The sequence below is a fragment of the Oryx dammah genome, unplaced genomic scaffold (genome assembly GCF_014754425.2).
Source record: "Oryx dammah isolate SB20612 unplaced genomic scaffold, SCBI_Odam_1.1 HiC_scaffold_29, whole genome shotgun sequence".
Classification (NCBI taxonomy): Eukaryota; Metazoa; Chordata; class Mammalia; order Artiodactyla; family Bovidae; genus Oryx; species Oryx dammah.
In genome coordinates this window covers 66404248-66418378 of record NW_024070213.1, presented here as the reverse complement: position 1 = coordinate 66418378, position 14131 = coordinate 66404248, and the positions used below count along the sequence as shown (strand labels likewise).

The window sequence follows — 14131 nt, the reverse complement described above, 5'->3', positions numbered from 1 at the left end:
CAAGATTGCCGGGAGAAATATCACTAACCTCAGATATGCAGATGACACTACCCTTATGGCAGAAAGTGAAGAGGAGCTAAAAAGCCTCTTGATGAAAGTGAAAGAGGAGAGCGAAAAAACTGGCTTAAAGCTCAACATTCAGAAAATGAAGATCATGGCATTCAGTCCCATCACTTCATGGGAAATAGATGGGGAAACAGTGGAAACAGTGTCACACTTTATTTTTGGGGGCTCCAAAATCACTGCAGATGGTGACTATAGCCATGAAATTAAAAGACGCTTACTCCTTGGAAGAAAAGTTATGACCAACCTAGATAGCATATTGAAAAGCAGAGACATTACTTTGCCGACTAAGGTCCGTCTAGTCAAGGCTATGGTTTTTCCTGTGGTCATGTATGGATGTGAGAGTTGGACTGTGAAGAATGCTGAGTGCCGAAGAATTGATGCTTTTGAACTGTGGTGTTGGAGAAGACTCTTGAGAGTCCCTTGGACTGCAAGGAGATCCAACCAGTCCATTCTGAAGGAGATCAACCCTGGGATTTCTTTGGAAGGAATGATGCTGAAGCTGAAACTCCAGTACTTTGGCCACCTCATGCGAAGAGTTGACTGATTGGAAAAGACTCTGATGCTGGGAGGGATTGGGGGCAGGAGGAGAAGGGGACGACCGAGGGTGAGATGGCTGGATGGCATCACGAACTCGATGGATGTGAGTCTGAGTGAACTCTGGGAGATGGTGATGGACAGGGAGGCCTGGCGTGCTGCGATTCATGGGGTCGCAAAGAGTAGGACACGACTGAGCGACTGAACTGAACTGAACTGACTGATACATACGTTACCTCTCTTGTTCCTGACACCAGTAGTTGTGTCTTTTACCTTTCTCTTGTGATCAAACTAGGTCTTTATAAATTTTATTATCTTCATAAAGAAGCAGTCTTTGGTTTCATTGATTTTCTCTATTTTCCTTTATTTGATTTCTGTTCTAAACTTAGTATTTCCCTTCTTCTGCTTGATTTACTTTAATTTGTTCTTATTTTTAGTTTCCTGAGTCAGTAACCAAGGTCACTGATTTGAGACCTTTCCTCTTCCTTATTCATGTTAAAAGACCTATAAATTCCTCTCCACATAAAATTTATCTGCCTCCCACAAATTTTGATATGTTTTGTTTTCATTTTCATTTAGTTAAAATAGTTAATTTCTTTGAGTTCTCTTTGACCCATGAGTTATGCAGAAGTATGTAAGTTTTCAAACACTTGAAGATGTTTCACCTCTGTTATAAGCTTTCCTTTTCCTTACACATGTTAAAAGAGCTATAAATTACCCTCCACATACTATTTACCTGCCTTCCACAAATTTTGATATGTTTTGTTTTCACTTTCATTTAGTTAAAAATAATTGCTAATTTCTTTGAGTTCTCTTTGACCCATGAGTTATGCAGAAGTATGTTAGTTTTCAAACACTTCAAGATGTTTCACCTCTCAGTTATTATTATCCCACTGTAGTAAGAAAGCATATTTTGTATGATTTAACTCCTGCTAACTTTACTGAACCAGGTTTTATGCAAAATAAAGTTTATCTAAATGCTTCATGTGAACACCAAAAAGAATTTTCATTGTGCTGTTGTTCAGTGGGAATACAGTAAGTCCTCTATACATGAACAAGTTCCATTTCAAGAGTGTGTTCATAAGTCCAACAAGGTTAGCCTAGGTATCTAACTAACACAATTGGCTACACAGTAATACAGTATGATAGATTTACAACACTTTCCACACAAATAATATTTAAACACACACACACAAAATAAGGAAAACATTTTTAATTTTATAGTACAGTACCTTGAAAAGTACAGTAGTACATAGAGTACAACAGCTGGCATACAGGGGCTGGCATAGAGTGAACAGGCAAGAAGTTACCGATGGAGGCGGGAGAGGAGGTGGGAGATGGCAAGAGCTGAAAGACTGTCGGCAACAGGAGGCAGAGGGCAAGGTGCAATGTCACTCATGCCTGATGCTGATGACACGGGTTCTGGGTCCTGGCCTGATTCAATTCTATCTACCCTGTTGAAAAAACGATCCAGTGATGTCTGGGTAAGTAGTTCTCTTTTTTCTTGTCACAGATATCAGAGCAGCACTGGACTGCATTCGGAACCGCAGTGGCAAACTTCGTGTACCATTCTACACTTGGGTCCCACACCTCAAAAACAGTGCCTTTTCAAATAAAGAAACCCTTTGCCACTTCATGTGTCATTCATCTCTTCATTCTTCAGTTATTTCTTCTTCCTCTTGGCTCGCTTCATCCTTTCTCTGGGCCTCCAGTTCCATCAGGTCTTTATTAGTAAGCTCCTCAATGAGGTCGTCCTCTTGCAGATCTAGCTCCAATTTTTTCCTGAGGCTCACTAACTGGCTGAAGACTTCTTTTGATTCTTTGTTCACCTTCTTAAATCCATGAAAATGATGAATAAATTGTGGGTAAAAGTTCTTCCAAATCCCACTCATGATGACAACTAAACATCACACCAAGCAAAGTCAATGTTTTTTATGGGTTTGTACATGGTAGAGCCCTTCCAAAACTGTTGCAAGGTTGTTCCTGATTTGTCACTTGCCTTTATTGCCTGACAAAAAGTGCAACGTGAATAATATTTCTTGAAAGTCACTATAACCCCCTGGTCCACAGGCTGGATAATTGACACAGTATTTGGTGGCAGATACACATTGGGATGAAAGTAATCCATGAACGGAGGGTGGCCGAGAGTACTGTTGAGCAGCAAAAGAATGCTGAATGGGATATCTTTCCTCAAGCAGTACTTCTCAACTCTGGGATTAAATGGTGGAAAAACCAATCCTGGAAAATGGCCTGTGTAACCCAAGTTTTGGGGTTTCTCTTCCACACAAAAGGAAGAGAGTCCCTGTCTGTTTTTAAGGGCTCTTGGGTTCTTTGAATGAGAAGCTAAAAGATGCTCTGGTTTCATACCGCCAGAAGCACTGCCATCAAACAAAGACAGTTAGCCTATCCTTTAGTGTTTTATAGCCTGGCATCAACTTTTCTTTCTTACTGATATAACTTTGGTCTGAATTCCTCTTCCAGTACAGTCCTTGCATCCACATTAAAAACCTGCTATAGTGAATATGTTCCTTTATCAATAATTTCTTAAAGCATTTCAGGAAATTTCCAGGCAGGTACCATACCTACACTCGCTGCCTTGGCACTTACCTTTACATTGTAAAGCTTGGCTCTAGCCTTGAATTGATAAAAGCAGTCATGGTTGGCTTTAAAAGATGTGCCTTCTGATTCTTCACCATGTTTCTTCTTCAAGTCTTCATAAGGCTTTTAACTTTCTCTTGCATCAGCATTAAACTGAGAGCAACTCAGCTGACACTGATCCTGTATTCACATACTGAGAAGTTTCTCCATCTCCTCCATTACTTTTCCACGCTTCTTTGGTATTATTGTCAACATCATTGGCATGGCATACTTCACATGTTCCAAGATTGAATGATTCATGTTATAAGGATAAGTGATCTTTACCATCTTTTTGCCTTGCTCCACTCTCTCAATTATTTTCACTTTTGTTTTGTTATTGCTTGGTGCTTCTTAGCAGTACCAGCTACATCACCGCTGCTTTTATGCTTGCTTCTGAACATCCTGGCCTTGAAATAAAGATACTTTGTACAGTATTTTACAGTAAAGTACACAAAAGCACAACCACCTGTAGAGGATGCAGGCATGTAACAACATATTCCAGACACACGAACCAACTTATATGACTGGATACGTGAATGCACGTACACATCTTTGAAAGTTCGCAGTTAGTATGTGGGGAATGTACTGTATTCTATAAATGTAAGGACAAGCAGATTTATTTATTTCCTTTCTACTTTTTTGTCTACACTTTTTCTATTATTTATGGAGAGACTAGTACTGAAATATCCATTATATAATTGTGGATATTTTTCTATTTCTCCTTGTGGTTCTGGTTCTGTCAGATTTTGCTTCACATATTTTCAAGTGACGCCATTAGATGGGTATATATTTTTAGGATTATTATGTTTTCTTAATGAACTGTCCTAGCCCATTTACGATTATGAAATGAACTTTTATCCCTGATAATGTTCACTGTCCTAAATCTTAATGTCTGATATTAAAATGGCCACTCTAGCATTCTTTTGATTATAGTGTTGTATGTGTTCAGTTCAGTTCAATCACTCAGTTGTGTCCAACTCTTTGCAACCCCATGGACTGAAGTTAGTATGTGTCTTAGTTTTCTACTGCTAACAAATAACCATAGTAGCTTAAAACAATACCTATTTATATGCTCACAGTTCTGTGGGTCAGAAGTTCAGGTGAGTTCAACTGGGCTTTCTACTTAGGGTCTTACAAAGAGGAAATCAAGATGTTAGAAAGGCTTCTCTCCTATCTGAAGGCTCTGGGAAAGAATCTACTTCCAAGTTCATTCAGGTTGTTGGCAGAATTTAACTCCTCATGGCTACAAGTATGAGGTGCCTGTTTTCTTGCTGGCTATAGGCACAACAATTCTCTTTGTCCCTAGATGACACCTGTCTTCCTTTGCACATAGTCCCATTTTCAAATCAGCAATGAGTTCTTCTCATGCTTTATATCCTAACTTCTCTAGCTACCAGCCAGAGAAAGCTCTGCTTTCAAAGGGCATGTATGATCAGACAAAGCTCACTGGGATAATCTCCCTTTTGTCATATAACATAAATAATCACAGGAATGATATCCTAGTCTCAGGTTCCACTCACAAAGGGGAGATGGTTATGTAAGAGTGAGGATGACTGGAGGTTAGTCTTAGAATCTTTCAATCTCTATTTGTACTCTGTATTTAAGGTGGGTTTCTGGTAGACAGTATACAGTTGGGTCTTTATTTTTTAATCCAATCTTACATTCTCTACCTCAAATTTACATTAAACACAATTGTTCATACAGCTGGGTTTAAATCTACCATCTCACTTGCTATTCGCTTTCTATTTGTTTCATTTGCTTTGTGTTCTTCTCCACTTAAAAAAAATTTTTAAACACTGCTATTTCTCCTTATTATGCATTATATTTTCTGCTTCTTTGCATTCTGGGTACTATTTGTTTGGATCCAAGATATTAAAAACTTTATCTTGTTGGATGGATGCTGGATATTTTTGTATTCCTGCTTCCCAGGTGGCATGTGGTAAAGAATCTAATCTGCCTGCCAATGCAAAAAACCCAAGAGACACGGGTTCAATCCCTGGGTGGGGAACATACCCTAGAGGAGGAAATGGCCACCCACTCCAGTATTTTTGTCTGAGGGACAAAAATTCCAGGGACTGAGGAGCCTGGTAGGCTACAATGCAAAAAGTCAGACACAACTGAGCACGCGTGCACACACAAATATTCATTCTTCTGTTCTGTTCTGAGATGCAGTTAAGTTACTTGGAAATAGTCGCTTTTGATTTAGGACAAGAGTATTCATTTTGCCCTTCTATAGAGCCAAACCCATTCTCTGCAATCTACTCCATGATTTATAACATTTTCCACTCTGGCTACTGTGAACACATTATTCTTGCTCCTTTATAAGTGAAACCGAGGGTACTCATCAGTTAGATCCATTAAACTATAATTTCTTAATGAACAGTGAACTGTAACATGCCTTCACTGATCAAGCTACTTTGTTTTTACAAAAACTCACATGTCCTCCAAGTTTCATAATGTCTAAAAATAAGATACTTTCCTGAGATGTTTTTCAGGAACTTGCAATCAGCTGCGTTCAGTTCTAGGTAGAACTAAGATTAAGACCACTAACTGTCCAACTGGGCTTGTATGAAGTGTCCACTTGCTGACCTTTTGACGTGAGAGCGCCCACAATTCCACCCTCAGAACATGCTAACGCCTCCATTTTCTGAACATGTGTCTCATGGAGAAGCAAGCAGCTTACCTGCATCTGCACAAGAATGACTCACTTTTTCTTATCAATTACCCTTCCCCATGCTCTGCATACCTTGGACTACCCTGCTTCTTTATTTCCACAAATACCCTGAGTCGCTTGCTATCAGGTAGGTGGATCTGAGAGTTGTTCTCCCAACTCCTCACTTGGTTGCCTCACAAATAAATCCTTTCCTGGCTGCAAGCTTTGCCATCTCAGCATCTGGCTTGTAGCACATCTGGCAAATGAACCTGATTTGGTCACAGGAACCTAAATGATTGCTCTAATTCTTTTGATAATTCTTTTCTGGGCCTTGGGTAGCTTGTCACACACATGCACTAGTCAACAGTGAGCTGAAGACTTACAAGAGTCTTCAGTGGTTTCCCGTAGATCTCTAGGTCTCTCTCTCTCTCCTTACGTGCTGCTCATTCCTCTCTGGTCCTCTGGCCTGGAAACTCTGGCTGCCTTGGTCTCCCTGGACTCCAAATTCTTTTCTCAACTAAGGGAGTTTGCCAGGCTTTGCATGGGTCTCTCCTTCTGTGCTATGTCTTGGAAACTCTCTCGGTACAGTAAGCTGAGGAAAACATAGGGCTCATTTCATTTGTTTCATACTTCTCAGGGATCACTGTTCTTCACTGCCTGATGTCCAATGTTCTGAGAACTGCTGTTTCATATATTTTGTCAGAGTTTTGGTTCATTTAAATGGAAAGATAAGTCTAGTCCTTGTTATTCCACCTAGGCCAGTAATCAAAGTTCTAGTACTTAGGTTTTATTGTCTTTAAATGTTACCAGAGTTTTAGAAGAGCTGGCAAGTATTAATAGTAAGGGTTGTAGAAAAATAATCCAAAAATCCAAGAATGTAACATATACCACTGCTCCCCTATTAAAGAAGTTATGTGTCCATTAGGAAAATAATACACAATAGAGCATTTCCCCCAAACAGTAAGATCGTACTTTTCCCCCAAACAGTAAGGTAGTACTTTTCCCCCAAACAGTAAGACAGTACTTTCTACTTTACATTCTAGTCTTAAAAGCTAATAAACCCTTTTTACATCATAAATGACAAAATTTGTCATGATATAGAAGATTAATTATGACAAAATAATCTGAATTCATTAGGTCAAATCTATAATATAGTCGGCCCTCTGCATCCACAGGGAGGAAAAACATTCCAGAAAGTTCCAAAAACCAAAACTTGAATTTGCTATGTACCAGCAACTATTTACATAGCATTTATATTTTGTTAGGTATTAAAAGTAACCAACAAAAGACTTAAAGTATATGGGAAGACATACATAGATTACATGCAAATATTATGCCATTTTATACAAGGGGCTTGAGCATCCATAGATTTTAGTATCTGAGAGGGATCATGTAACCAAACCCCACATGGACACCAAGGGATGACTATATAAGAAATTTCTGGTTTATCAATTTATTTACATTAACATTTTCCACATTATATATGTTGACCATAACATATTAAAATGAACACATTTACAAAATTGATTTAAGGAAATAATACCTCTAAGAAGCCCAGAGTTATCGATGGGTCCAGGATAAACGTTTTGATCTCCCATCTGGTATTTGTCCCAACTGTCAAAGCCAACATACTTTTTCCACTGTTTGAACCAGCGACTATCCACTAGGTACCTTAAAAAAAAGAGAAATTGGTTAAAAAAAAAATAAAAAATTATCAAGAACTTTAAGAATAGCAGAAAAGCTATCTTTTAAAAAAAAATATATATATATATATTTTAATGTGGACCATTTTGAATGAATTACAATGTTGCTTCTGTTTCATGTTTTGGTTTTTTGGCTGCAAGGCATGTGGGATCTTAGCTCCCCAACCAAGGCTCAAACCTGCATCCCCGACATTGGAAGGCGAAGTCTTAACCAATGGGCCACCAGGGAAGTCCCTCTGTTTTTTATATTTCACTTTATATCAAAGTACATGTCTACTTCAAAGGATTACTGAGAATAACTAATGCCACAGTTGTAGAAGAGAAATATTTCACTTGTGTAAGGTATTATTTCTATTGTTCTAAAAAATATCTACTACACACAACTACTGACATACACATTAAACAAAAAATCCTTAATAGAACTTAAAAAAAATGCAATAGCTGTTCAACATAATATGTGCCAAATGAACAAAAATTCAAATGACAATTAGAAGTGTCAATCAAGGTAAAATTTTACATGCAACACGGTAAAATGTTAACATGAAAAATGGTTCTTTCGCAAAAAACTTACAAATACAGTATGCTAACTGTATGTGTTTTATTGTATCTTTCAGGGAGTAAGGAAACAATTATTAAAGGTTTGGAAGACTGATTTTAGTAATTATAATCAAAATTTTAAAAGAAACTTTAAAAATAACTAGCTTCTTTACTAACAAAAGTTGATAGCAACAATACGGTCTCCCACTGTTTCTCATACATAAGTAAAATTTGCTGGGGCAAGCAACTGGTTTTTAATTTATTTCAAAAGTGTGAAACCAAGCTCTATAACCATTACTGAAACTATATTCACCCTATTTTCAAATACCTAAATTAGCTTTCTCATCAGATGACCAGTGACGGAAAAAGTAAAATAATAGTCTCTAGCAAAGAAAGCATAAAAAAAAATAAATCTAAAAAAACCATATAAATTTATATTATACCTACCATGCTTTGCCACTGGTTCATAATTTTTTTTTCATAATTATTTTAAAATTCTTTTCCAGAAACATTATCCCTCACAGTTAACTAGGCTCAATCACAAACAAAAGCAAAGGTCAGCAAGATGTTTAAAGCCCACGTGTGTAGTCAAGTTTTTTAGAACATCATTCCAGTGCTTCCATGTTTACATTCTATTCATAGAGCCCTGTAGGAATGAAATGCTATCTTTATGTCTGAAAATACCTGAAGTAAAGGTACCAACCTAACAAAACCCCACAATTTTTAAGGAATATTCATCAGCAGTTCGACTTCCTAAAAATGGGTAAGGTAGAATTATCTATACATGAGTATTCCAAACATACTATCAGGGTCATACAATGTAATGCCCGCAAATTGTAGATTTTGATCTATGAGGAAAAAGAGAATTGAAAAACTAAGTTTTAAGAAAACCCCATTTGTAAGATAAACAAAATAGATTAGACTAGCAATGTCTTTATATGTTAAATTGAATAAAGAAAATTAGACTTAACTGTATGTGTGCATGTGTGCTCAGTTGTGTCTGACTCTTTATGATGCTAAGGATGGTAGCCTGCCAGGCTTCTCCATCCATGGGATTTCCCAGGCAAGAATACTGGAGTGGGTTGCCATTTTGGTCTCCAGGGGATCTTTCTGATCTAGGGATTGAACCTTCGTCTCCTGCATTGGCAGGCAGGTTCTTTACCTCTGAGCCAAAAGGGAAAGCCAATGAAACATGAGGGAAGCAGAAAAAACAGGAGTATCTATTACGGAAATAATGTGTAGTCTTCTTAGGCGTACCCTTGAAATTAGATAAAGTGGACATATAAACGGAAAAAAAAATCCAAGACATTTACATGGATTTGTTGTACTGTAAAAACTTTAATATATTATAGACCTGCCCCAAACACAAGATTCCTCTATTTTAATTCATAAAAGCCTAGGACAAAACTAACAGCTCACCAAGATTTTAAGTAAGTGAACAAAGACCTAAATTTATTATACATTTTCAACAGCACTCTTAATCTTTGATACGTTATTAAGGTCCAGATGCACCCAACTGTAGCTTCTGAGTTTCTTTTTTGAATAGTTTTAACTATTTGTCAAGGTTGATATTTCATGGTTTTTATTCTTGAAATAGCAGTCTTTACGAACAGTTATAACTGATTTTAAGATAGTCTAAAATCGGTAACTTTGCCTAATAGATCTTTCATGATCTGATCTTCTTCTACCTCCCTCTTTAGTCTTAACTGGTGCCATTTTTCTTTTTGCTGAGATCTAGTTCCTGGACATACTATCTTCTGCCTCATGGCTCCTTCTGCCTCAAATATTCCCCTACTGCTCTCACCACCTAGTTAACTCTAATTATCTTTGAGATAATTAAACATCACTTTTCTCAGGGAATCCTTCCATAAGCTTCTCCCCATTTCCTCTTAGCTTGGAAAAGAAAACACAAGATGGCAATCTCAGTTTACTAGTTCTCAAGACTCTTTATTCAGTTACAAGGATTACCTTTAACAATAACAAAATAACTAACATTTGAGCTTTACTCTTGGGCAAGGCAAGTACTTCTAAGTACTTTAATATACTGACTCACTTACTCCTTTAATTACCCAATGAGGTAGGCACTCCTATAATTTCATAGGCACATAGAAATTAACTTGCCCAAAGTTACAAAGTTAGTGCCAGACCTGTGATTAAGAAAATGTGTTAGTAGCATAGGGAGAAGCGAAAAGACCAATGAAAGCACAAAGAAACAAGAACCAGGCTCAAGTATTCAACATATGTGGAACTACTCTATATGTTAAAAGCATCATTACAAACCAGTGTAGAAACATCTGGATATACATACATGGAAAAAATTAATTAGAGCTCTACACCTCACATATATAGTCAGTACTACTTGAAAAAGTTTAAGAAAACTTGAATGTGTTAAACATGACTGATATAAGGAAAGAGTAACACAAAGTCTGCGTATGCTTAAGTACTACTTCACTCTATACAGTGTGAGGACTAGGGTAAAGCAAGTGAGATGCCAAGGGACCCTAACAGGGAGTGCATCCTTTTAAGGCTTACTTGTCTCAGCCTAGCCCTAACTCCAAAACAAACACTAGATAAATGTAGAGAACTACCCAGCTATACTGAGTTGCACAGGTATGCACAAAAGGTAAATTTTTACATCTACTTACAGTCACCATGTGCATTATCAACTATACACTCCACATCTGTTACAATTTCTTGGCGCATTTTGGATAACCTTCCTTCTACCATTTCACAATAACTTACAGGCTGCAATGTTTTTGAATCCCACTTCAAGCAAATTTCCTTTTTTTCAAAATAAAAATGACATATTTTTGTGGTATTAGTGTATTTCTTAACCTTTAATAAATGTAAAACTATGCTGCCATTTTTATTAGGTATCTTTTTTAAACAAATGGGTCGCTGCCAAGAAATTTTCAAGTGCTGTGCCCCAACACTATTTTCCCATATGCCCTGTGGGTTTTACTGCAATATAGCACAGTCATTTTCAGGAACACATGCTCTGTTACAGCAGAAACTGAACAAAAATAAATCATAGTTGGATTAAAAACATAAATGTGAAAGCAAAAATATAATTTTTTAAAAGAGAATGGAGAAAACTCTTGTTACTTCAGAATATAAGAAGAGTAAACACAAAAAACAAAAACTCTTAAAAGTAAAGGTTGATAAAATTGCAAGGTTAAAATGAAAAGCTTCTGTTTAACAGAGGCATCAAGTAAAGAAAGACAGAGTTTGGGAAAAATACTGCCTATAACCAACATAGGATTAGAATACATGAAAAACTCCTTTAATTTAAAAAGAAAAAAAGGACAATACACAGGACATCAGAATGGCCTCGAGACAAAGGAGAAAGTGTTCTATATCATTAGCAATGTAAAAAATACAAATTAATATCATACCACATCGTTTGCATGAAATTGGTGAACACACAAGCACATGTAAATGTGTCAATAATATTGTGTGGAGAAGACGTGTAGTAACCACAGCTCATCAACTACCAACTGGGGTGTAAACTGGAATCCTCATTTTGGAGAATAATTTGGCAAATTTATTAAAGATGAAGATGTGCATACTGCAGAATCACATATTGTCATTGCTAAGTCTTATAAGAAACTCTTGCACATATTTACAAGAATACAACTTGTAATGCAGTTACATTACATATAACACAACATAATTAGCAAATGGAAAACTAGAAAAGCTCCCTAATATCCACTCTTCCTATCATGACATATTATACAAAAACTGAAATGAAAAATACAGCTGCAAGTATTAACATGGATAAATCTCAAAACTGCAATGTTAAATTCAAAAAATAGAAGCTGCAAAAGGATACATGTAATGTAACACAAATATATTAAGATACAGACATGCACACACGGTACAACTATAGAAAAATTTTAAACATGTCACAAATAATAATATTCATAGATTCATGTATACATATTGAAAATGTAAGTAAAGGGAATAATAAAAATCCATTTCTGGATGGTGGCTCCCTGTGGCAAGAGAGGGAAGGGGTTAGGATGAGCGAAACAGGTACAGGGAGATTCAATTGTATTTGTAAAGCTTTTTTTATAACTAACACAGGTTTACACAGGGGTTTTGTTACATTTTTCTTTGTATTCTGTTTTCTGAAATAGTATACTTAATATGATCAATATGTTTCCTATTTAATACAGAATAACAGTTTATATGGGCTTCCCTGGTGGCTTAGTGGTAAGTACCTGCCAATGCAGGAGATACAGGTTTGACCTTTGGGTCATGAAGATTTCCAGAGAAGGAAATGGCAACCCATGCCAATATTCTTGCTTTGGAAATCCCATGAACAAATTGGACACAACCTAGCAACTAAACAATAACAATGGTTTATGTATACTCTTCATATACATGCACAAAATGAAAGAGTCAAAAAACATACAGTCTATGAATAATGTTGCAGTCAAACAAGCTGATAGCATATAAGATTTCAAGCATAAAAACAGGACAAAAATATGTACAGAAAAATGTATAAAATGCATAGCTTTAGTTTTATTACTATTTACTTTTTAAAAGAAATTCATTATTTTCTATTATTATTATTTTCTATTACCTCATATTTATTTTATACTATCTCTTCCAAAAGAAAAGATCCTGATGCTGGGAAAGATTGGAGGCAGGAGAAGGGGATGACAGAGGACGAGATGGTTGGATGGCATCACCAACTTATTGGACATGAGTTTGAGCAAGCTCCAGAAGTTGGTGAAAGACAGAGAAGCCTGGCATGCTGCAGTCCATGGGGTTGCCAACAGTCAGACACAACTGAGTGACTGAACAACGACAAATCTCTTCCAAATCCAACAGATGAATTTCCATTCAGTTCAGTTCAGTCACTCAGTCGTGTCCAACTCTTTGCGACCCCGTGAATCACAGCACGCAGGCCTCCCTGTCCATCACCAACTCCTGGAGTTCATTCAGACTCATGTCCATCGAGTCGATGATGCCATCCAGCCATCTGATCATCTGTTGTCCCCTTCTCCTCTTGCCCCCAATCCCTCCCAGCATCAGAGTCTTTTCCAGTGAGTCAACTCTTTGCATGAGGTGGCCAAAGTACTGGAGTTTCAGCCTTAACATCAGTCCTTCCAATGAACACCCAGGACTGATCTCCTTCAGAATGGACTGGTTGGATCTCCTTGCAGTCCAAGGGACTCTCAAGAGTCTTCTCCAACACCACAGTTCAAAAGCATCAATTCTTCGGTGCTCAGCTTTCTTCACAGTCCAACTCTCACATCCATTCATGACCACTGGAAAAATCATAGCCTTGACTAGACGGACCTTTGTTGACAAAGTAATGTCTCTGCTTTTCAACATGCTATCTAGGGTGGTCACAACTTTCCTTCCAAGGAGTAAGCGTCTTAATTTCATGGCTACAATCACCATTAGATTTTAACAAAAAAGTTACATAAACCTTGAAGAATTTTCTTTAGAAAAACATGACTTGTTTCCAAATTGATCAAATTATGAATCTGATATATAGTAATGCACTCATTTTCAAGAAATTATTTCCTTTTGTTAACTAGAGCAGCTACTAACTAAGCCAGAAAGGTGAAAATGATTGGTTGACATCTCGTAAGAAAAGAAAAGCACAAAGAAAACGACAAAAAATACAGATTATTACCCTTGTTATCTGGGAAGATATGTAATCCAAACAATCAAAAAAGTCTAAAACTGATATATATACTGACTTTAAGCTGATCAAGCTTTGGTACCAAATATTAAACTTACCAAATATTAAACTATAGACTTGCAACCATCCTAGGTTCAACTAATGTGCAAACCTCTAGATAGTCCAGAGTAATTATTAACCTCTTTATGATAAACTAAGTTTCTTACGCAAGGAGTCAGTATCATACAGATGAAACTGAGGATGAAATATTTCTGAATAATATTGAGCCATCTGACTGTCTTCCTATATAAAAAGCTATGAAGTAAATGTACCAAAATATGCTCAAGATCATTTCAGCTT

The 14131-nt window shown here is 36.9% G+C and overlaps 1 protein-coding gene across 4 annotated transcripts in view; it reads right to left on the bottom strand.

The window, feature by feature from the left end:
* Positions 1-14131, bottom strand: part of USP15 (ubiquitin specific peptidase 15) — a 128984-nt gene that overhangs the window by 97016 nt on the left and 17837 nt on the right. For all 4 annotated transcript variants that reach the window (XR_005719693.1, XM_040233121.1, XM_040233122.1 and 1 more), the window contains exon 2: positions 7434-7561. Coding sequence is in view for 3 of the 4 variants with exons in the window: in XM_040233121.1 (XP_040089055.1) it covers positions 7434-7561 (128 nt within the window). In the remaining variant the exon portion in view is untranslated. The remainder of the gene's footprint in view (positions 1-7433; positions 7562-14131) is intronic.